The sequence below is a fragment of the Eleutherodactylus coqui genome, chromosome 4 (assembly GCF_035609145.1).
Source record: "Eleutherodactylus coqui strain aEleCoq1 chromosome 4, aEleCoq1.hap1, whole genome shotgun sequence".
NCBI lineage: Eukaryota > Metazoa > Chordata > Amphibia > Anura > Eleutherodactylidae > Eleutherodactylus > Eleutherodactylus coqui.
In genome coordinates this window covers 251052231-251075533 of record NC_089840.1, presented here as the reverse complement: position 1 = coordinate 251075533, position 23303 = coordinate 251052231, and the positions used below count along the sequence as shown (strand labels likewise).

At 45.0% G+C, this 23303-nt stretch overlaps 1 protein-coding gene across 7 annotated transcripts in view; it reads right to left on the bottom strand.

The window, feature by feature from the left end:
- The window catches only part of LDB1 (LIM domain binding 1), a 159043-nt gene that overhangs the window by 58097 nt on the left and 77643 nt on the right, over positions 1–23303 (bottom strand). Inside the window, exon 1 of one of the 7 annotated variants that reach the window (XM_066601069.1) lies at positions 21977–22203. The exons of 5 other annotated variants lie outside the window; for them this stretch is intronic. In XM_066601069.1, coding sequence (XP_066457166.1) covers positions 21977–22001 — 25 coding nt within the window. In that variant the 5' untranslated portion in view covers positions 22002–22203. Of the gene's footprint in view, positions 1–4069; positions 4551–21976; positions 22204–23303 lie in introns of those variants that run through there. One more of the 7 variants, XM_066601073.1, reaches the window with a different exon arrangement.

The window sequence follows — 23303 nt, the reverse complement described above, 5'->3', positions numbered from 1 at the left end:
ACCGTTAAAGGTCTCATACATGGGAGTTTAGTCATCCAAACTTCTGGATAACAGTGGAGTTGCAAGATTCTGTAATGTGTGTGGGGTGGCTCCCCTTTCCTCCAACAAATGATGTTCGGGGGAAAGAAGAAATCGGGGAGGATGAATTTAAGCACCTTATCCTTTTGTTTCTTAATAAGCTGGCACCAGAACTGTCTGGCTGCAGCTTACCTCCCTAAACACATGAAACTAAGGCAGAGTTAAACTTTCATGTGTATGGGAGAGACAGAGGAAACCGCTGTCAGACGAACGATTGATCAGCCAACAGTAGTTGAAGGGGTATGGGCGCCTCTGGGTATTTATGGTATATCCATAGACGTTGGATAGAGATGCAGGTCCTAGAGTTGGGACCAACATCTTTCTCTACAACTAGTGTCTCCCATCCGTCATCACACCTGCAGCATCCAGGTAGAGAATGGTTAGAGGAGAGGTGGTCGCACAGCTCACTTCACTCACCTTTAGAAGGGTTTTCCCCATAAATTTTTTTTTCAATTAAAGGGGACAACCCCTTTAAGAGAGCATTACAGAGATAGCCAATCACTCCCCCATAGCACAAGCAGTCACCTCTCCATATATTTTTTACCGGTTCTGGAGATAGGCGCATATTCCAAAAAAAATTTTTTTAAAGACCCTCATCTTCTTAACAGACATTTAGGGCCAGGCCATAATGGTCTAAGACGACAATCCCCCTTAGACCGGCAACACACTTACTGTGTGCGCAAGTCGTACCCAAGAGGTTAGGACGCAACTCGCAACAGACACCTGTCCCTGTGCCATCCGATACATGAATGGCTCTCACAATAGATGTGTTTGCTTGTCCCAATTCTCATCTCTGCTATGGACAAGAATAGGACCTGCCATTTTTTTTCCACATGGACCAAAAAAACCCATTGAACTGTGCAAAGTCCTATAGGCTACAATGGGTCGGTGTGCTATCCACAGATTAACACGGACAGCACATGGACCCAAATTTGTGTGTAGTTGTGTAGCCCTGCAACTTCACAGTGCCACTAGAGTCACTAGAGCCAGCGTGCAAGTCACAAGTTGCCACTGCAAGAAAATTCAATGAGGTTGGATTTTTTTTCTGACATGGTTACCTGTGACCACGCAGAGTTCAATGGACTACGCATCAATTTTTGGTCTCACGACCAACGTCGCCATGTAGCCCTAGATGTGGAATTTCCGAGGTGCATTTTGCTGTAGAAATTCTGCAGCATTGACATTACAAGCCATGTGGAGGGGATTCCGTTAATCCTGACATGAAGTGGAAGTTTTCCGTAACAAGTCCCTAGTATTTTATGCTGCAAAATTGAACCCGTGCAACAGAAGGGTTAAATCTGCAGCAGATCTGCAGTTGAGAATGTGGCCAAACCTGCACCATTTAGGTAAGTATTTGAGCTCGGATTTCCAGGGTAATTGCTGTGAGTTTTCCACTGCAGAATATCTATAGCGATTATGCCACCTGTGAAGATGGCCTTACAGGTGGCCCTATATAAGCATCCTTGAGAAAGTTAAAGTCATGTTTAAACATGGCGGATTTGTTGTAGATTTTCAGTTTTAAAAAATGGGTGAAATACACTGTAAAATATGTACTATGGCCAAAAATGCTGGCCCAAACCCCAGGATGCCGTTAGTCTGGGTCAATAGACCCATAGCTGGACCAGGACTTGTGACCACACAGACACTAAAATGTGGCCCACATTACAGCCTTCCCAATTTAGCCTCAGGTTGTGTTCACTCATAACATATTGTTCCATTAGCTTTACGAAGTAACATTATAACAGGTTTGTCAGGTATGTGTAAACATTCTGGAAGTTTTCTGCACAAAACTTTTTTAAAAGGATATTCCTGAATTTTTTTTTTCTATTGCTGACCAACACATCCCACCACTTGGATCCCAGCTGATTCTCAGGACCGCTGTCACTGTGGTCAGAGCAGAAAGCAGACAGCTTGACAACACAACATCGTCCGGGTTGGTATTAAAGGCGCAGCTCCCTGTTGAATTCAATGCAGTTGCGCTATGGTCAGCGCTTTCTGCGTCCTCCACTAACTATAGCGACAGTGGACAAGGAATCGGCTGACCAACCGAGATCAGAGCAGCAGGTTCCTGTCGGTCATCAATAGAAATTTTGTTTTAAGTCTGAGAGAACCTAAGTGAAATCTACACAACTTTGTTGAGAATTGTGGTGTGGATTTCACCCAAGGAGGTGTTCCCATTTCACTCAATCCACTGTGTAAAGGTGCCCAGAAGCAACCATGTGCAGCATTCGGCCGCTTCCATAATTCCCAACCATCGCATACAGTCGGGACCGGAACTTGAAGTTCCTGTCCCGAGATCTGCGCATTTGTGTGACGCACAGAACACGCATGTTGCAATAATAACTCATTATTTCCAAGTCCTTCATTTACATGGGCGTCTATCTAACACTGACAGCGCGAGACAGAAAACCTGAAGCAGGTCCCATTTTCATGAGAGTAGCACTTGTAATGTGTAGTCTCTCACACATCATGCAGCACATGGATGGGGTGTGTGGAGGGATACAAGTTGCGCCCCCCCGAAATCTCGGGCGCAATTTGTTTAAATATGGTCTTAATCTGCTGCTGCGGATTTCTGCTCCATAATCCACATGTACATATGTAGATCCAGATGCAGATATAGTCCATACAGTCTGAGAGGTCCCTTCTAGTACATCCTGTGGATATGCCACAAAAGTGGAGATGGAAATAGCTCCTTAATTCTCTCCTCTGACAGCTTGCTGTTCTGCACATGCTACAAATGGTTTAGTGCGACTGAAACTTTGTAACTTTGTTAGAAATGTTGTATTCATAATGTAATAATACCATTTACTAAACTGCAAAAAAAACAAAAAACAAACAAGAACTGGACAGATCTAGTAATACAACAAATATATAAAGTAACTTATTGCATCAAAATAAAAAAAAGCTACAAAATAAAATAAAAGCAAACAAACAGACACATAAAATAGTGTATAAGGAAACCGCACAAATCAAGAAGTTTGCATTAAAGAGCTAGACATCTGATGCCTTCTGCCCCTGCCTATAAAAACAGATATTTATTGAAATATTACTTTTTAATGTATAATTTATTGCTCTTTTCGGGCAGGATGCAGCTGTTTATTTTCTTTGAAGCAATCATTTGTTTTAGCAAGCAGAGATTATCAAAGCTGTAAAAAAGGAAGGGGGATGGGGTTGAAAAGCAAGAAGAAGAAAAAAAAAAAAAAAAAAAAAAAGAGGAGGGGGTTTTACTATCATCAGCTTCCTCTGAGCTTTCGTATTAACCCCTTCCTGCCTGGCCTACTTAGATAATATACACACACACACACACACACACACACACACACACACAGACACACACACACACGACTTCCAATACACATGGACCCTGTATGACAATGACTGAGAATACACAAAACGAGTACCAAATATCCAATAACAGGGGGTGTAATGTTAGGATTGCGAGCAAAGTTTGCAGCCAGATTGATCTATAGTCATCTCCGAAGTGGTTAATGAAATGGAGAACAGAAGGTAACCCCAGAGTTCAAGGCATAATTAAATGGACTCGAAATTTAAAGGAGAACCCTGCACCAGGCACAAATAACATATATACTTATACAATAATAATAGTAACGCAAGCTAATACACAATTTACATATCAAGCAACCAATAAAATATTACCACTAATATCTATGAAAGGGATTGCAACAAAGTATAATCATACATGCACCTCCAAAATGTAACAATGTATTCAGTGGAGGAAGGAGGGGTTGTTCTGAAACAGACATTTTATTTGTGAGCGTTGTCTCTTTAAATAAAACGATAACACCTCCTTCATTGTAAGAGAGGCCTGGAAGACATTTCATACCATGCAATGTGTTGCAGGCCTCTGTCACCAATGCGAATAGAAAAAAAATATATATATATCATAAACACACAAACAAAAATTATCCTCCAGCATCTAAAGTATTAACCCCCTCCCCCTGTGTATACAGACAAGCGTGCACGCACTTACCTGAAGAAATGAAACTGTACAATTAAAAAAAAAAAAAAAAGGATAAAAAATAAAATTAAAAAAAAAAAAAAAGAACCAAAGTGACTCCAAAAAAGCTAAAACATGTCTGTATGAGGATCCAGGTCAAAGGGAAATGTCATGCAAAAACTGCAAGGCAGGAGCTGGAGGCTTGCGGCCTTAGCTGGAGCTAGTGGTAATGGCAGCCTAAGGGGAACAGGAAGGCAGAAAAGGTGGAGGAAGGTTGCCTGCTTTATTTTCCCCCCTCTTTGTTTGCAATGCAACAATGGCTGCTCTTGCAAACGCCAGCCCTGCTCCTGACTGCTGGCTTGTGGGCCCTCTGATGGGTTGTTGCAGAAGTCTTGTGTGCAGGAGCTTGCAGGGTGCTTGCTTCTTGCTTTCTCACTCACTCCCACATTAACCCCCCCCTTTCTGTGTCTCCCACAAAGAGGCCCAGGAGGTGGCCTGTCCTGCACCCTTCCCCCCTCCTTCTTGCTACTTGCTCTCTAGGGCTACTCCTCTCTCTGACTCTCATGAATACAGGAGAAGGGGGGGGGGGGAGGAAGAGGAGGAGGAGGAAGAGGCTGGGAGGGAGCTGGAGCAGTTATAGGCTGGGAGGACAACAAAAGACAAGAGAGAGGTTATTCCTCTGCTTTCTCATTGTGTACACAGGAGATGATGGGGGGGGGGGGTAGTGCGGAGCAAATATCACTATACTGTCACTGACCCGCAAGCAACCGGTATTTGCAGAACCCCAATTCTGTAAGTCCGGCTTCACGTTATTAATAGGATCCTCAATTTGTCCCAACGGTGTGACTTGCACAAAAATATTCCCAATGCATCACTAGGATAGTAGACAGCGATCAGAAAGGGATTCTTGGGCCAGGATAGGACAATTGTGCAACACGGTAAAAGCGTATGCTTGGACGGTACAGTAAAGTATTACCGACCCATACCCCCTTGGAACGGACGTACTAAGTGCACCACTGAAGTTCTTCTGTAGGAGTTCTGTCCGAAAATCTTGTACAGATCCGTGTCCAAAAATCGGATTCTTCAGTTGGGTTTACTACTGAGAAGCAAAGTTGGCGCCCGTGAATCTGAAAAAAATTGTGGAATGTTGCTGCAATTGGAACGCAAAAGTAATACATTGTGATTTGACAGCACACCCAAAGGATTCTGAGCTGGTTTTCGTTGCGTCACCAACAGCGCCACTCTTGCTGTGTCACTTGAATGGTTTAGGCTTCCTGCACACGGGCGGATGTTTGCTGCAGAATCCGCGGTTGACTTCTGCACTGCGAATCCGCAGCAAATCGCGCTGGTTACTTCCTATGAAGAACCGCTGCTTCCTACACACGAGCGGAAATAAATTGCAATATCTGCTCACGGAGAAACAAATAAGTCGCAGCATGCTCTACTTTCATGCTGGCTCCGCTCGGAGGGCTTCCATTGAAGTCAATGGAAGCCGTGCAACCCGCGGACAGGATGTGGATTCCGCGTCATTACCTAACGATGGCGCTGGAAAAAAATTTTTGGGAAAAAAAATCTGTACAGCACATGTGCGATGGCGAGCCGCCGGTCCATCTGCAGTACAGAAAAGGCGGCGAAAGACCAGGCAAGCTCGAACACTGCTGCTGCTGCGAGAGACGGATTCTGCTGCGGGATTCCGCATGCGAAATCTGGCTCTACCGTGTGCATGTGGGCCTTCGAGTTGCAATACCAGACTCTGCATTAGGCCCTCTGTCCACGACCAAGGCGGAATATTGCTAATATTCCATCGCGGGGGAGGAGTGGGGAGCACTGACCGGTCTCTGAGATGAGCCTACCTAATAGATAGGCTCACCCCGTAGAATTGCCACAATTGCCGTGATTTAAATGTCGCGAGTGCAGAATCGCTATGATTCTCCGCTCGTGGACACCAGCGCTGCGCTTTCCATAGTAACCCTATGGAAAACAAAGCGTGATCTGCAGGTGATTTATCGCAAGCAGATCATCACCCACGGACAGGCAGCCGTAAAGGCGTAACACAATTACAAGTTATCTGCTATCCATAGAATAAGAAATAACTTGCTGATTGATGGGGACCTGACCGCTGAGACCCTTACCGGTTTTGAGGACAGGGGTCCCATGTTACCCGTCCTCCTCACTGCGGGGTTTCTGCATCCCGACAGTGAGGAGGAGACTGAATTGAGCGCTGGTTGTGCAAGCACACTACCGTGTTTCCCCCTAAATTAAGACAGTGTCATATTAGATTTTGTTCAAAAAGGTTTAACTTTTTTACATGTATAGCTGCCTGGACACTATTTAAATTGACTTTTTTAATTAACTGTTAGCAGTGCTTAATTTTGGAGTAGGGCTTATATTTCAAGCATCCTCAAAAAGCCTAAAAAATAATTTTGCATCCTCAAAAATTCTGGAAAATCATGCTAGGTCTTATTTTCAGGGTATGTCTTATTTTCAGGGAAACAGGGTAATGCTCTATTCACTTTCAAATGGGAAATAACCGAGCGGCACCTGCTTGGATATTTTCATCAGCCCCATTGAAATGAATGGAGGCTGACTGCACATGCTCGGCCAGTGCTCCGTCCATGCTAATAATATATGTATCAGGACAGCGCACTACGAATAATGGAAAGCAATCACGTTGGCGTGATGACGTCATCGCGCCAGGTTGACACACGTGATTGGTCACGTGGGCGGCACGGAGTAGGACGCCGGCATGACAGCAGACAGACGTGCCTGCGGGAGAAAGGAGGAGCAGTAAGGTAATTAATACAAACACATAAGATTGTTGTATATATATATATATGTTTAATGTATGTGAGTTTTTTATGATTGTGCTTGAGAAAGTCGCTATATGCGACGAAACGCGTTGCACTGTACTTGGATATGGAATAAAGAAAAGTTTTTAACTTACTCATTTATTGGCAATTCCAATCCCTGGTGGAATTGGGTCCTAAAGGAGCGCAGGAACCTTTTTACTTTTATTGGATACCGTCCATGCTAATGTCACTGTGGAGGGAGAAGTGACCCCCACAATGACAGGCAGAATGGGACACAGGAATTCTGTTCTATGGTAAGACAAAGGTGGTGATTTTTCTGAAAAATTAAGTGTATATGGATGTCATTCAGGTGGATACTCCATTATGGACCCAGAACTCATGCTCTTGTTATGGCAGGCTTTACCTGTCCATGTATGATATGAGCATGCATTCATCTAAATAGCCACTATGTAATAATACATTTCGTGTGATCATATAATACTACATTTTCCCTGGGTTAAAGAAGCCGGACCTGCAGCCGTTTGCTCATCACCGAAGCAGGTTCTTTGTAAGAATATCGGACTGATCCCAGTGCTCCAATTTTCACACAGTGATTCGGAGAAAGGGTCAGTTGTGTTCCCGGCCATAAATAGAGAAGTGCGGACCAAGGACAACTAGAAAAAACTGGTAACCTTGCAGCACTTGAGAAAAGTGCAGAGACGAAAAAAATTGAACCAGACTTCTCTACTGCAAACACAACCAGCAAAAAGATGCGTTTCGAGGCAGAAGAGCCTCTTCTTCAGCAGTGAAGAATACACCCAAAGCAGTAAACAAAACCATTGAAAATTCGCCTATTGCTACTAAAAATCCACTAAAAATCCATGAACATTGTGGTCATTGTGGCTACACATTAAAGAAGAAGACGCTCTTCTGCCTCGAAACACGTATGGCTGCTGGTTGTACCGTATTTACAACAAAAAGGAAGTCCATTTGAATCTTTCGTCACTGTGGTTCTCTCAAGAGCTGGAGGGTTCCATCTTTTACCAGTTTTTCCTAGTAGTTCTCGGTTCATCTCATGCCCACTACTTCCAGGTGTGGAGTTTTCCTGGTCCGGCAGCACCTCCAAATTGTTTATGTCGCACTTCATGTTTATGGTCACAGTGCAATCACATTCTGTAGACCATATACAAAAGAAACGCCAGGGTTACTCCACCCTTCACTGGACCATTCATGAACAGAGAAGTGGCCACTGTTGCCTAAATCACTCATCACTGAAGTGGATGAGAGTGCCAAAAAAACCTCCAAGGAATCCATATTTTTGGCTTGAAATAGGATGTAGTTGCACTTCCGAAACGCGTTGCTGAGCCATCTTGAAGGATCCCCCAACCCGTTACCTTTTTGAATACCTAAACCAACTACCTGCGTTACGGGCGCCTTATTAAAAGTTATTACACGCAAAGTTGGACATAGAGGAGCTCTGCCTTAAACAAGCGGTCTCCTCACAGAAGTACTGCAGATTTCTCCCTGTACCGCTGCATTACTCTCTTCTCGTTTACCCAGAAGCGCAGCTTTTCTTTACACGTGGTTATATTTATGGGGGTTTTCCCATCCCATTTCCTTACGTTCTTTTAGGGTGGGCAGCTTCTTCCTTCTACTTTGCTATCATTTCCTGTTGCCCATATATCCTGTAGTTTTCCAATTTCTGCTTCCCCTTTCACAGATTAAGTGGGATTTCACACGAACGGATTCCAATCGCCATCTGTGCGGACTTTCTGTGGCAAAACGCAGGCATTGAAAGGCATGTAGTTTGGATTTTTCCTCCGCACTCATGGATATAAATTGCATATTCAGTGAGAAGAAAAATCGCAGCATGCTCTATTTTGTCACAGACGGTTCCCATTGAAGTCAATGGAGGCGTCCAACCCGCAGCCCATGCACAATTGAAGGAGTTTTCCAGTGAAATACTATTGATTTCAATGACAGCCGTGCCTGCAGTTACAAGCACTGGCCACTACACAGAGGTCGGCTTGGAGGCTTCCGCTCCGACCTCTATGTTATTGCGGCGCAGACAACATGCGGCTGCTCAGCTGATCAGTTGGGGTCCTGGGCGACGGACCCTGGCCGATCAACTATTGATGAGCTATCCTGATAACAGGTCATCAATAGTATTTCACTGGAAAACCCCTTTAACATTGCGTGTCGCTAAACGACGGCGTGGAAAAAGCAGAGAAGAAAACAAAAAAAACTTTCACGCAAAGAAAAACTGCTGCTGCATCCCCCTCCTCCCCCTCTGCTATTACATTTCACAAACATTCATATAGCCACAATGCCAGGGGTGTCTAACTCATTTTTACCAAGAGCCACATCAGCATTATGGTCGCACCATTAATAAGGGCTCGTTCACACAGGTGTATTTGCGCTCCGTATTGCATGCATAATATGGCTTAATCGCCATTTAATACATGAAGGCAGGAGAGACCTTTTTTGGTTTTTTTTTTGCACATGTGAAAAACGCAGTGAGCTTTCTGTACTATGATGGGGTTTCCCCCTTCCACCTCTTTAGCACCAAGCTTCATACCTTGGAGGGTAGCTAGGGTGCCCGGGTAGGGCTCTGAGAGCTGTGCCACCACCTGGGAGTTGCTGGACAGATCAATGTGGAGGTGTGTGCCGAAGCTCAGAATCCAAGATGGCACCCACATAAATACAGCTCCAGAACCAAGCTCAGTATGTTAATACAGCCCCAAATCTAAACATAAATACAGCAAAAAAAACAGCTCTAGTACATAATAGAGCCAGAATCAAGCTCAAAACAAACACAGCACTAGAACAAAGCTCAAAACCTAACTACAGCAGCAGTATTAAGTTCATTACATAAATCCAGCACCCGACTCAAGTTTATAACAAATACAGCACCAGAACCAAGCTCATAACATGAATACAGCATCAGAACCAAGCTCATAACATACAGTAGCAGAACTAAGCAATTGTGTTGCGGGGCACTGATGGGCTGACAGTGACGCCTCAGAACATGAGAGGGGAGATGATGGAGATGCATGATTGATGTAGCTTCACAAGATACTGCTGTACAGAGGAAGAAGATCATCAGGCCAGATAGACCTAAGGGGGACTTCCTGGTGTTCCTTCCTGATAGTTCGCGTCCTGTGGGACAGCAGAGGTCATATGTAGGTAAGGCCGGCTATGTCAGCATCTAATCAATGCAGTCTCGCTGCTCGGGACCCCTGCCTATCAGCTGTTTGAAGAGGCCTGTGATGCCCCATTCATCAATCACATGACCCAAGAGCAGCTCAGTCCCATTGAAATAGATGGCGCCGTGCCTTGTATGTAGTGAAGCGGTCGTGGACACCTTTAAACAGCTGATCGGTGAGGGTCCCAAGCTGTGGACCATCACCGGTCTGATATGGATGACCTATCCTGAGGAAAACCTCTCCCAAAACCCCTATGAATATGTATATGCACACTTGCGATAAAATCTCGCAATGCGAGAGCGAGTAAAAACGCAGAATTATGAAACCAGTCATTTTCATGAATTTCAAGACATCCCCAAACAATAAATAGTCGCAGTACATCCTACCTTTCTAAGCTTTGCGATTTTTTTCTAGCCCATGTTTCCCTATGGAGCCTCCCTTTTATCGCATTGCAGCGCACATACTTGCGATTTTCGTGCGATACGCTTTTAATATTAAAAACTGCTATTGACTTTTGCGCGAGAAAACGGCAGTCAGCAGCGACGCACAATTTTTTCCCAAGAACGGACACTCCACAATTGCCTGAACAAAACGGCGATTTTGCCACGATTTTCTCGCAGCGATATCGCGATCGCCAGTGTGATAAAGCCAGAAAAAACTCATTGGTGGCATTGGAACAAAATAATAATGAAAAAAGGGAATACTTACCTCTCCACACCCCCGCCGCGGCTCTGGCTCTGCTTACATTGGCTACAGCGGGGGCCCCTGCAGGTAATGTGTGGCCCCGAAACAGAACGTGATCAGTGAATGTAATAAGTACAAGGTCATGTGACCTGTTTATCGGATCTCACCGGGACTAGAAGACCTGGTGATGTCACAGGTCACATGACCTTTCACCGAAGCACTGAACTGGCGAATCAGAGACCCTGGATCCTATTTGGAAATGTACGCTTTGGAGCAGGTGGGGTTAAAATTTAAAGGAAAAAAAATCTCAGAAAAGTCCTTTAAAAAAAAAAAAGCTGTAATCCAAAATGTGCGTGACAACATGCATATGTGGTCCTCCACTTCTGTGTTCCGTGCTCCGCTTGCTGATTTCCTTGTCTACTGAGTTTTATGCCAGTTCCTTAGTTGATGCAAATCACTGTAGTTGCCATGGCAACACGCTGGGACTTCTGTCAATTTAAATGGTATCATTTTGGTACGACGATGTTCTTATTTGGCCAATACACCCAATACGTCGATACCCAACATTTATAGCCGGGCTTATTAATATCATTGGCCAAAGACTTAAGACCCATGTGATGACCACAAATGAGGGTCCAATATGCTGTCACTCATACAGAAATTGCGCTGAAGCATTCACGTATGACATATAGCGTTCTAATTGGAACACATGACTTCTGGATCACCAATGGTCCAACAAAGATGTGGTCCATCAGCCCGTCCCACAATCAATGGGTTCTCTGGAGCTTTAACAATATTTAATCACTGGTGGTCCAACTTTCAGTACCCTGTCTCCGTCAATGTATACAAAAGCCCCGTCTAGTACAATTGAAGGAGATGTACAGTTTGGAAAAATGATTTTCATATAACTTATTAGGGAATTCTGATTTTTAAAAACGTTGCCTAGTTGAAAATTAGAGAGATTCGGATGCCTAGCACCCCTGCTGATCAGCTATTCTCCACAGCCAGCAAGTTCATGCACTGAGGTGATATCTTCAGGAAGCAGACAGCTCCGTTCTTACTGTAGTGGTCAGGGTTGGTATTACAAGTCATGTTCCCATTGAAATGAATGGGAACTTAAACCTGCAATATCAAGTCTAGCCTCTACAGTAAGAACAGAGCTGTCTGCTTCCTACAGAAATTAGTGCACTAGCCTGGCAAACAGCTGATCGTGGGGGTCCTGAGAAACAGACCAGCGCCAATCGACTATTAATGACATTTCCTGAGGATTGGCCATCAATAGTTTCCAACTAGACAACCCCTTTAATAAAGCGGGGTTATCTATTCAGGTTCCTCATCTCTTGGCCAAAGAGCAGAGAGGTTGCTCTGGAGCAGTGGTCCCCAACTACAGTCCTCAGGGACCACCAACAGGCCATGTTTTCAGGATATCCTATGGTAAGAACACCTGTGGCAATGTGTGAGGCACTGACAATAATTACATCACCTGTACAACACTGAGGAAATCCTGAAAACATGACCTGTTGGCGGTCCCTGAGGAGTGGAGTTGGGGAACCCTGCTCTGGAGGATCTGTCTTGTCCTACCCTGCACAGCCAACCCATTAACATGAATGGACACCGCTTAATGTTTTATTTTCCCTATGGTCGTGTGGTAGGGAAATTAAACAATTGCTATAACAATAATCTACAGATTACAGCTGATTGTTGGGGGTCCTGGCAGAGCGACACTTTGTGATGCGCTTATTGTCAAGATACCTTTCTAGCAAATCCAAAGCATGACTTTTTGACTTACACTTGATAGGAGTTCTCATATATATAACCATGCAGGGCCCACAAATTCCCCTTCCACTTCACACAAATCATGGGATCCAACAGTTAATCCCTTCCTGAAGATGTCAATTTAGTTTATGGTGTTCAACCACTTACCAGAGTGTACATATCATAGGGGCAGACCGTGCGGCTGGTCCGGGGCTCTTTGAGAGAGGGGGCCCAGCCCAGGTAATTCCATCTCCTGTGCTGTACTGTGGGTACTATCACTACAATGGGGGCACTATGCCTATAATTGGGGCACTATACCTATGAAAGGGATACTATAGCTCTACGGCATGTATTGTGGCTATGATGGAAACACTGCGGCTGTGATGGGGCGCTATGAAGTGGGCACTGTGACCATACTGAATGTACTGTGGCTATGATGGGGGCAATGTGGCTATAGAGGGGTACTACTATGACTAATGTGGCTATGATGGAGGCACTATTGCTATGAAGTAGTATGGCCGTACTGAAGGTACTATAGTTATAATAGAGGCACTGTAGCTATGAAGGGGACACCGTGACCTTACTGTGGCTATATTGCGGGCACTAAGACTAAGAAAGGGGTACTTTATCTGTACCGAATGTACTGTGGCTATGATGGAAACACTGCGGCTGTGGTGGGGGCACTATAGCTGTGATGGGGCACTATAGCCATTGAGAGGGTACTGTGGCTATCATAGAGTCACTATGGGTATGAAGGGGGCAGCACGACTATGAAGGGGGTGCTATTGGTGTACTGAAAGTACTGTGACTATGATGGAAACACTGTGCTTATTATTATTAAGGGTTACTGTAGCAATAATAGGTGCACTATGACTATACTGTGGGTTCTGTGCCTAGAACCGTCGCCTTGCAGCGCTGCAGACCTGGGTTCAAAACTGATTAAGGACAACATCTGCATGGAGTTTTTTGGGTTTCATCCTTTTTATAGACTGAATACGGACTCATTAAGAAAAAAAAAAAAGTCACAGCATGTCACATTTTTGTTTTTATCATAGACCAAAATCCCCCATGAAATTATATGGCAGCGTAAAAACTGCATTAAAAATGGATGTTATATCCCCTCCCCCTTTCACACCTCGTTTCCCCATTTTCCTATACAAGTTAAAAAATAACTTTGTAACCTATGTTCAAGATGTCTATTCAAGTTTGCATTTGCAATGTATCAAACGCTGGAATTACCTGTAAACTATTTAGAGATGAGCGAGCGTACTCAGTAAGGACAGTACCTGCCTGCTCGCCCGCAAAGATTCGCTGTGTTGCGGGAGTGAGCAGGAGGGAGCGGGGGGGAAGGGAGAGAGAGATCTCCCCCCCCCCCCCAATTCCACCCGCTCTCCCCACCGGCACCCTTTGGGGGCGAGCAGGCAGGTACTCGGTAAGGATGATACTCGCTCGATGCTCGCTCATCTCTAGTTCTATTGAACCTAATAGCTGAATGTTCACGCTGCAGTGTGAAATAACCCGCGGCATGTCCTATTTGCTGCGGGAATACGCGAGGCCGGATTTCATTGTGGTCAATGGAAGCCGGCTGTCACGCTATACTTCCGCTGTAGCAGGTGGAAGTATAGCGTGAGTATGCGCCCCGCCCACCGGCGGCCACCTCATATGACACTGCCGGCGTGTCATGCGCTGTACTGCGCATGCGTGCCGGCGCATCATGTGAGAATTGCGCAGTGGATCCAGAGGCGAGCATGGGGTCTTTGGGGGAGCGCCATGACGGACTCTGCTGCAATATTCCGCTTACGGAGCCCGTCAGGGCCGTGGGCATGAGCCCTAAGAAAAAGAATTTACAGGGCAAAAAAATGGATGTTATATTTGTATAAGCTGCGCTCTTTCCACATGTTGCCAAGAGATGGGGGCGGGGGGCGTGGCAAAAAAAAAAAGTGACGTCAATTAGTTTTTGGTTTTTTGGGGGGCGTTTTTGCGCATGAAAAAAAAACTGAGTACAAATGCAACATGGATGTAAAAAATGTACATGCACACAAAAAATTGACGTGTGTGAATGAGGCTTAATGGGTGAATTTAATAATTGCGAGCCCCATTGGTGACAGAATGCAAGTGATGTGAAGAGATGTGGAAAACGTATGCGCTATTTAAATAATGGCGATTATTACTACTGTAGCAGCACTATGACGGGGGTACTATAGCTGCACTGTGGCTGTAATGGGGTCACTCTGGCTGTACTATGGTTACAATGGCTGTATTGTATGTTCAGCGGCTATAATGGAGGCACTGTGGTTGTGAAGGCGTCACCACGGCTGCACCAAGCGTACGGTGGTTATGATGGAGGCACTAAGGCTTTGATTGGGGTGCTAGGGCAGGACGCTACAGCTGTGAAGGGGCACGGTGGCTGTAATGTAAGCAGTATGGCTTTGGCTAGGACAGTAGCACTGAGACTGTGAAGCGGGCACTGCCGTCGTGATCGATTCTCTGTAGGGGGCTGCAGAATATAGTGCCTCTATATAACTGATGGAAAACAACCAAGATGAGGAAGTATATACCACATCGATACAGGAGCCATTGTGATGACAAGCAGACTATTACATTTCATAGCCGTATCCATAGAGAGACCCGCCGGACGGCCCTGTATGTGCCGAGAAGGATGTGACACACTTTTATCCTTTTGTTATTCAGTCCGTCTCATCCCAACCCATGCAACAGATTTGCCTTTAGGTCATCGGTAATCCGTGTTCACAGGCAGAGGAGGGAAACTGATCTGGTGACAAAAAGAAGGGACAGATGGCCTTGTCCCAAATAAATAAATAACGAAACTCAGCGCCCTCCTCATCCTAGTGGTCATAAAGGTGTAAATACAGGGACAGCTGACAGCGGGAGAGGGGGCAAATAACCACCATCCCTTATTCTCCTGCCATTCTAAAAAAAGAGAATGGGTGCCCGGGTAATCCAGGGGGCACTCGCGGGGGGATGCTGTGCGGCTCCTCTTGTTCCCGATGGATAAAGCAAAAGTGGGATGCCAGCTTCATTACTCCGGAGTACTTGGGCACTGTAAACTGGCAGCATATACGACTTTTTTTTTTTAAGTGGTCATTCATTAGTTAAAGGGGTTATCCGACTTTTAAAAATCAATTGCCTATCCTCATGATAGACCCCTACCAATCAGATATCGACGGCCTATCGATTGGGGTGGATTGAAAGAGGACCAGTGCTTGTGCAAGTGCTGCAAGTTTACATATGAGAATCATCCCTTGAGTACTCACCCATAATGCCGTAGCTTTTTTAATAGTGGTCGTTCTGAGTACTGCAGGCTTGCACCCTTCACTTCAATGGGACTCCAAAAAAAGAGACGTATTAAGTATTCAAGGGATCCTAATTAAATGTGAACATTGAAGAGGCTGTAGCACTCAATGAGCGCCATGGCTCCTTTAAATCAGCTGATTGATGGGCGTACTGGGTGGCGGACCCCATGATCAGATAATCTATTTTTCAATCTGAATAACCCCTTTAATGCATCATTTGCACCGATTGGGACTCTGCTGATCAGTGGAGTCAAGTAACAGCGGCGCTAAGGTGAGTGCCACAGCCCTTCAGTCCATAGCAGGCGCAGCGCCGTACATTTTATAGTGCCTGTGCGTGGTATAGCAGCTCAATCCCATTCACTTGAATGAAACCGAGCTGCTCTCAGGTCACGTGACCAATGTACAAAGCTCTAACCACTCTGAAGAATTTTGAACCCAAAACCGAATTAAATTATGGGTAGACATTTCCACCATAAACCACCTGCACTAATCCCTTCACAATTTCAAACCAACAGGAATATTATTTTTTATAAGCAATTGTCAATCACCTATAAAGTCCTTATATTTGGGATGGGGTTGGATGGATTGACAACAATACCCTTTGGAAAAACCCCATTAAAAATCCTTTATTTGCCCCTAATATGGAGTCTAGGAAAACAGGATGAAAAACCCCAAGTCAGCTGTAATTAAGGCCATATCGTTTGTCACTCAACCATTCCAGATACATATACAAATAAGGGAGGGAACTATACTTCCACAGCGCCACCTATTGGAAAGTGACTTCCCCATAAGTCCATGTTCAGCCTTTCAACAGGCCTTGACATGACTAAGGATATAAGCCAAACCAGAGTCTTCTCCTGGTTTGGTTTATTTTCTTAGCCACGTTGAAAGGTTCAATGCTGATTAATAGGTAAGTCACCTTTCAGTAGGCGGTGCTAGGGAGGTACTTTTCCATTCACCATTTGCATGCTTTTTACCCATGGAGCATTGCATGATCTATAGAAAACTCACTACGCCAACTTGGCACTCGCCTCAAGAAGAATCCTCTAGACCTAGAAACTGATGCAAGGGATAAGAGAGGATTTTAAACTATGAGTTAAAAGAAGGAACATGGAAGGCTTTTATTTATTGACAGCAAGCAGAGATCTTGACAACCATGAAGAATTAATGCACAATTTATATTAAAAATTGTATAACTTTTATTATACACTGAATAACCTTTATTTTCTGTAATAAGAATACCCCTTAAAAGGAGTTATCTAGGTTAAACCCATTGAGGACCTATCCATAGGATAGGAATAGCAGATTAGTGGTGGTCCACCTCTCGAGATCCCCACCAATCAGTTAGCTGCTGCCTATGGCCAGAATGCTCAGAAAGTCATCTGTATCACAGTGGTCTGGTTTGGTATTGCGGCACCTCAATGGAAGAGACCTGTAATACCATATTGGGCCACACTACAGTCATCCTCTTACCAGTCTGAAATGACTGATACCAAAGGACAATAGATTGCATTCATCAGCACAGCAAACAGTTTTAATTTTCCTTGCAATATTATTTAAAGGGGTATTCTGGTGATATTAAACTATACCCTATCTGCAAGATAGGTGATAACTAGCTGATCGGTAGAGAGGGATTGGACCATTGGGACCCAACTGATCACTAGAATGGGGGTTCTGTGTCTCAAGGGACGGGCAAAATGCATGGAATGGCAGTGCACATGCTCGGACACAGCTCCATTCCTTTTTTTGAGAGTGCTTGAAATGAATGGATAAGTGACGATCATGTATGCTGCCGCTCCCTTCATTTTACCAGTCTCTCAAGGACACCGTTCTAGCAATGTGTGCTGTAACTCTATTCATCTCTATGGGATTGCTGAAGACAAGCAGAGTCCAGTACTCTGCAATCTCCAGCAGCCATAGAAATGAATGGAGCAGAAGTATGCATTCTTGGTTGACACCCCATTCGTATAGGGGGACATGGCTCTGTTCGTGAGATTTGTTGGACCAACACTAATCAGACCCTCATCCTATGGATAGGCAATACGCTTAGATATTGGCACAATGCCTTAACAGCAATAGTCCCATTAGAACAACCACTGTCTATTAGGGCAAACTAACACCATGGAGAGAAGTCCCACGCTCAAGCCACCTTGTGTTAACCAGTTGCTGAAAAGAGCTTTTCTCATTCTGGGTGACTCAACTGGACATGGTCTCCCATTCATTTGGCCAAGTGTTTAGGTTTTTGTCTTGTGGAAAGGGATGTAAGTTGCAACCAGAGAGTAGTACCATTGGGAACAAAAGGATTGGGCGTTTAGAGGACCCCATACACAGGCGAGGGTCCTCCGGACCTGCCAAAATTGGTAGCTTTGGACAACTTTTAACTGATGTGTATAGGAGCCTTAAAGGCATTATACCAAAATGGCATCCCCTGTTCATATGCCCTATTAGGAGATATGAACATCAAAGAACAGGATTCCCTACTAGGAACCCCCTTCTATGACTGGAACGAAGAGTCACTCAGTAAAAGCGGTCCTTGCAGACCTTCTGCTGTCCTGTAATAATACATTTTCCCTGCCAGGTGTCTCACAGCTTTCCCTGGCAGCTACTTGACAGGGGTGCGAAAAGCAAGACACGGGGTGATAAACTGATCAGCCCAAATTCTGCATTCTCAAAGTGGCCATACATCTTGGCAAAACCCATTTCAGTATCTCTGAAGTTCTATTTTACTCAGTCGGCCATGTCTGGAGAGTAGTGATGAGCAAACTTTTGAAAAGTTCAGTTCAGCTGGTTTGGCGGATTTAGGCAAAAAGTTTGGTTTAGTCCAAGTTGCTTCGAACTGAACTTCACCAAAACCCCTAAAAGTGGTGTATACCACCGTAGAAAAAAAAGGAAGAAGAAGGAACTTTAGTAGGTTCGGCCACGACAAACTGCCACAGGTTCGGGTTCGTGCTGAAATGAAATCTTATCAAAGTTTGACCTAAAGAAAACTATTGCCCATGGTCCTAAACTGTGACTGTTTTTTAGGAGAGGAGGAGATCAGCAGCTGCAGAAAACATGATTATCCTATCTCCCTGCAGCACATGTTATGACACCATGCCTTTACCATAGATAGAGGCAAGCGTACACTCCTCTGCAGCCACAGGTGGAACGTTACCTCAACAGTCTTTTGGAGATGCAATACATGGCAAACAGATATTTGCTGCACTGCAATGGACTTTCAGAAAGTTAGTTTTGAACTGAGTAGCCATAGGCTTCTAGGCATTGGTTTTTGCTAGGCCTTAGGCCAGGCTCACACGAACGGGTCAGATTCTGCATGTGGCTTTCTGCAGTGGAAGACCTGTGATCATTCGTGGACAGTAATTGTGAATGGTTGTGAAAGATTGCGGATCATCTGCGTGGAAGAAATGTCTTCTCTCTCTCTCCTCCAGCCAGCATTCTGGCTTTTCTATCCATTTTCCTCTAAGGTTGCGAGCATTTATGCCGCTTATATGCAATGTTAATTACACATGGGCGACGGAACACTCATATCCATTGACTTCATTGGGGACTGTCCGCGCTAAAATAAAGCATGCTGCATTTTGTTCTTCTGCTCTTGAAATACGCAATTTGTACCGGCGAGTGCAAATGAAAAAAAATAAATAAATAAAAAAATACATATTTTAGACACGATTATCACTCAAAATTCGCTCAAAAGCAGTCTTTTGAGCGATAATCGTTGTGTGTAACGGCACTGACATTGTGCAGTTTTCGTTATACCGTCGCTCATCGTTAACGATGAGTCTTATCAGGGATTCACAGCGGGATACAGATAATACTATTGTTTCAGCACACACAGGCTGCGTATAAAGAACAGAGCGGTCCAGGTCTGTTCTCCCTACCCCGCTCGGAGTGCTCGGCTGTATAACAGCTATATAAACTCAGACTATATATGGCAGAGCTAAAGAAGGCCGCCCTTGTGCTGCCAATGGCTTCTTCCCTTTTCTTGCAGACTTGACCATTGCTTGTCTGACGACCCACTCTACTCCACCAGCTATCGCCCTGTCATCAACTATTTGCCATTTTCTAACCAGTCTAGCCCATTACCACAGCAACCAAGTGTTAGACATGTCCCACTATTTCAGTGGAAACTTCCCAAGGAAGCTGTTCCAAAAACACGTCCAAGAATGTTCAAAAGTCACCAACCAAGAGAAGATCATGGCCAATCCTCATGTATTACATTGGTTTGGGCCACTTTTTTTTTTTTTTTATGCCTGATCGCTCTAACTACTAGTCGGGATTGTCCACAAGCTCTAAAGAGAGATGTAAAACAAAGGAGAGGATGCTGAATGCAGAAGGAGAGGCAGTAGAAGTCCAGATACGCTGGTGGTTAGCAATGATGGAGCAACTGCGCAAGCTCAACATTTAGGTTGTACCAGACAGACAGTTATATGGACAGTGTAGTTTGGGTAAAATAGGAACTATTACCAGGTGGTAGGGTTACATTAAAGGGATTGCTCATAGGATAGGTGATAAAAGTCTGATCAGTGCGGGTCTCACTATGAACGTGGGCCCATATCCCCCTCTTCTGCTAGCTAAGGGCTCACTGTACTCCTTCCCCCGCAGTGACTTGAAGATTCAATGGAGCGGTGGTCAAACATGTGCAGTACCGCTCCATTCATTTCATTGTGGTTGACGGAAATAACCGAGTACACGCGCTCCGCTCTCCAGTAGTCCCACTGAAGGTGAATGGAGCAGCGCCACCAATGCTCTACCGCTACGCCATTCAAGCTCCTCCTCACTGGGGGGGTGTGTGTCTGCAATAAGCTTGCTATGAGTAGAGGCAGACATAGGACCCCGTTCTTAGAATCAAAGGGTGTTCCAATCGATGATGGATAGGCGATACAAATCAATCTTGATACAATCCCTTTAACCCACTCTCCAGAACGTTGTCACCATATATTTACTCTGTAGCGCCTTACAAAACTGTCCGATCTACTGGCAAAGGGGCGATTCAGCAATATGTAAACTTTTGTAGCTTTACAGATCATCCTCCTACTGGGATATAATATAGTGGTGATAATGCGCTTGCTACGTCCACAGGGCGTACAAATATACGACGGGAATATTAAAGGGATTGTGTGGGTTCACTTTAGAAATCGGCAACTCGCGTTAAAATAAAAGAAAAAAAAATTTGCACATTCATCTGCTTTTGGTTCCCCAGCCCGCTAACTTCCAGTGGCGGGCTGCTGATTGTGAGGTGCGGCAGCTGATTTTGAGTTAAAAAACTAAAAATCGTATTTTAACTTTTTTATGAATGCGGAAAAGATGTGGAGTTGGCCGCGGAACTTTCCACTGCTGAAGATCTGAAGCATTGCCACTATGATGGTAACAAGAGGGCATCCTCTACAGTCAGAGGAAAGAAGGTTTCATCACTAACACAGAGGAGGTGGTGGGGGTTCTCTACTGTAAGAGCAGTGAGACTGTGGAACTCTCTGCCTGAGGACGTGGTGATGGCAAAAATCGATAGAGGAGTTTAAGAGGGGGCTAGGTGCCTTTTCAGAGCGCTATGATATTACAGGATATAGACATTAAATAACCAGCGGGGTTGCTGATCCGAGGATCTTCCGACTACCGGTATTGGAGTCAGGTAGGAACTTTTGAAATGTTGATCCAGGGATTATTGTAACTGCCACTATGGAGTGGGGAAGGAATTTTCCCCCAGAATGGGGTAAATTGGCTTCTGCCTCATTGGTTTTTTTTTTTTTGCCTTCCTCTGGATCAACAAGGGGGGTGGAAACAGGCTAAACTATGTTACTAGGTTACACATGAACCTACCCTTAAAGACGGCACACAACATTCCCATCATATAACTCCCACTCCTATGTAAACAAACACCTGTCACGTGACCCGTTATTCCTGTAACGACGGAAGATTCATTCTGGAACCTCATCCCGGCAACGTGACCCCACCCCTCAGCAACAACGCTTAATATTAAACCTTGCAAAAATAGGTGGCACTACTTTTTTTTTAACCCCTTCTTACAACGATCCCAGTCAGTTCAAGCATGCCAAGCGTGATGCAATATTAATAACATATTGGTAAAATTTGTTGACGTCTCAAGGTCCGAATACCCAGTTCGTGACCACAAAAGTTGCGCAATTTTTTGGCCATAGCTCTGGAATACTTCAAACCCACCTACGCCACTTTTCTTACCTGCTATGTCAAAGTCTTCAGCCATTTGTTAAAGGGTCCTGCACTTTCCTTCTCATCGATGACAAAAAAAACAAAAAAAAAACAGGAGGTCTGAGGAAGGAGGAATTCCTCTTCTCGGCCTCACGTATTTCCTCTGTCGCCCGCTTCTCTGCGACTGTCATACACAAGTGGCCATCATAGCACAGGATGGGCACAGGCGGCTGTGACAGCTCGTGTAGAGCCTGCCTTGTGTACTGTGGGTTGTATGAACACCCCGCCCTCTACCACAGGAAACCATCTCTTCAACCTGAGGGAGAGCTGATAGCAGCCAGCAGAACGAGGGGGTGGGGGAGGGAAATGGCTCCCCAGGGACTAAGTCAGCAATCCGCATTAGCAACATTGATAAGAGCTACTGAAGCCGCCCCCCCCCCCCCTCTTTCCATCCTTGGTACAAAGCCTAGATGTGATCACGGATCATGGGGGTCATTCGCCAAAGACAAAGCCTTCAGCGCTAGAACAAGGCCAAGTCTATTGTGCAGTGCCCTGTGCATCGATCCTTGGGCCTAAAGCAAGTCAGGCCAAGTGAGCGAAGCTTTGTAAGGGGGTCTCTTATCTTTCTGTAACCAATCAATAGACACGCAGCTCGGGTTTAAGGCCAATACTTTCCCATTTTTATTACTTCTAAGTTATATAGAACCAACATATACCATAGCACTCGTATAGTGAAAGTCCACTATGATGACAAAAGTATTGGGACCCCCACCAAACCTGCGCTGTCAGTTGAAGAAGGCGATACGCACATAGGTAGGTATATAAGACTATCGCACAGACACATCCCAGTACAGAAGCCATCAGAATGTAATGAGGTGTAGACTATGGGGTCTGGTGGTGGGATGTCACCTGAGCGACCAGTCAGTATAGGACATTGCAGCACTTTTGGACCTTCCAAAGTCCACTGTTGGCAATGTTATTCGGAAATGGAGACCATCTGGTCTATGCAGTACAGCCACGTTCAGGGAGGCCTCATAAACTGTCAGAACGCGGACAGCGAAGCCTTATATGAGCCGTGAAGGCATCACACACATCGTCTGCCGAAACACTCGGTCAAGAGGTCTTACAGGCCATTCGAACATCCATTAGCACCTCAACCATCCGTAGAAAGCTGCAATGTGTAGGGTTACCGTAGATGAGAGGCCCAACATCACAGCAGTGAATGCACAGAGGCGCCTGCGATGTTCTAGGAATGTAAGTGAGTGGAAGTGAGTGTTGGGGACAGCTGTATTAAAGAACCCCATCTTCCCATCGGATGGCTGGACTTGGGTGTGACGGTTGCCTGAAGAGCGGTTTC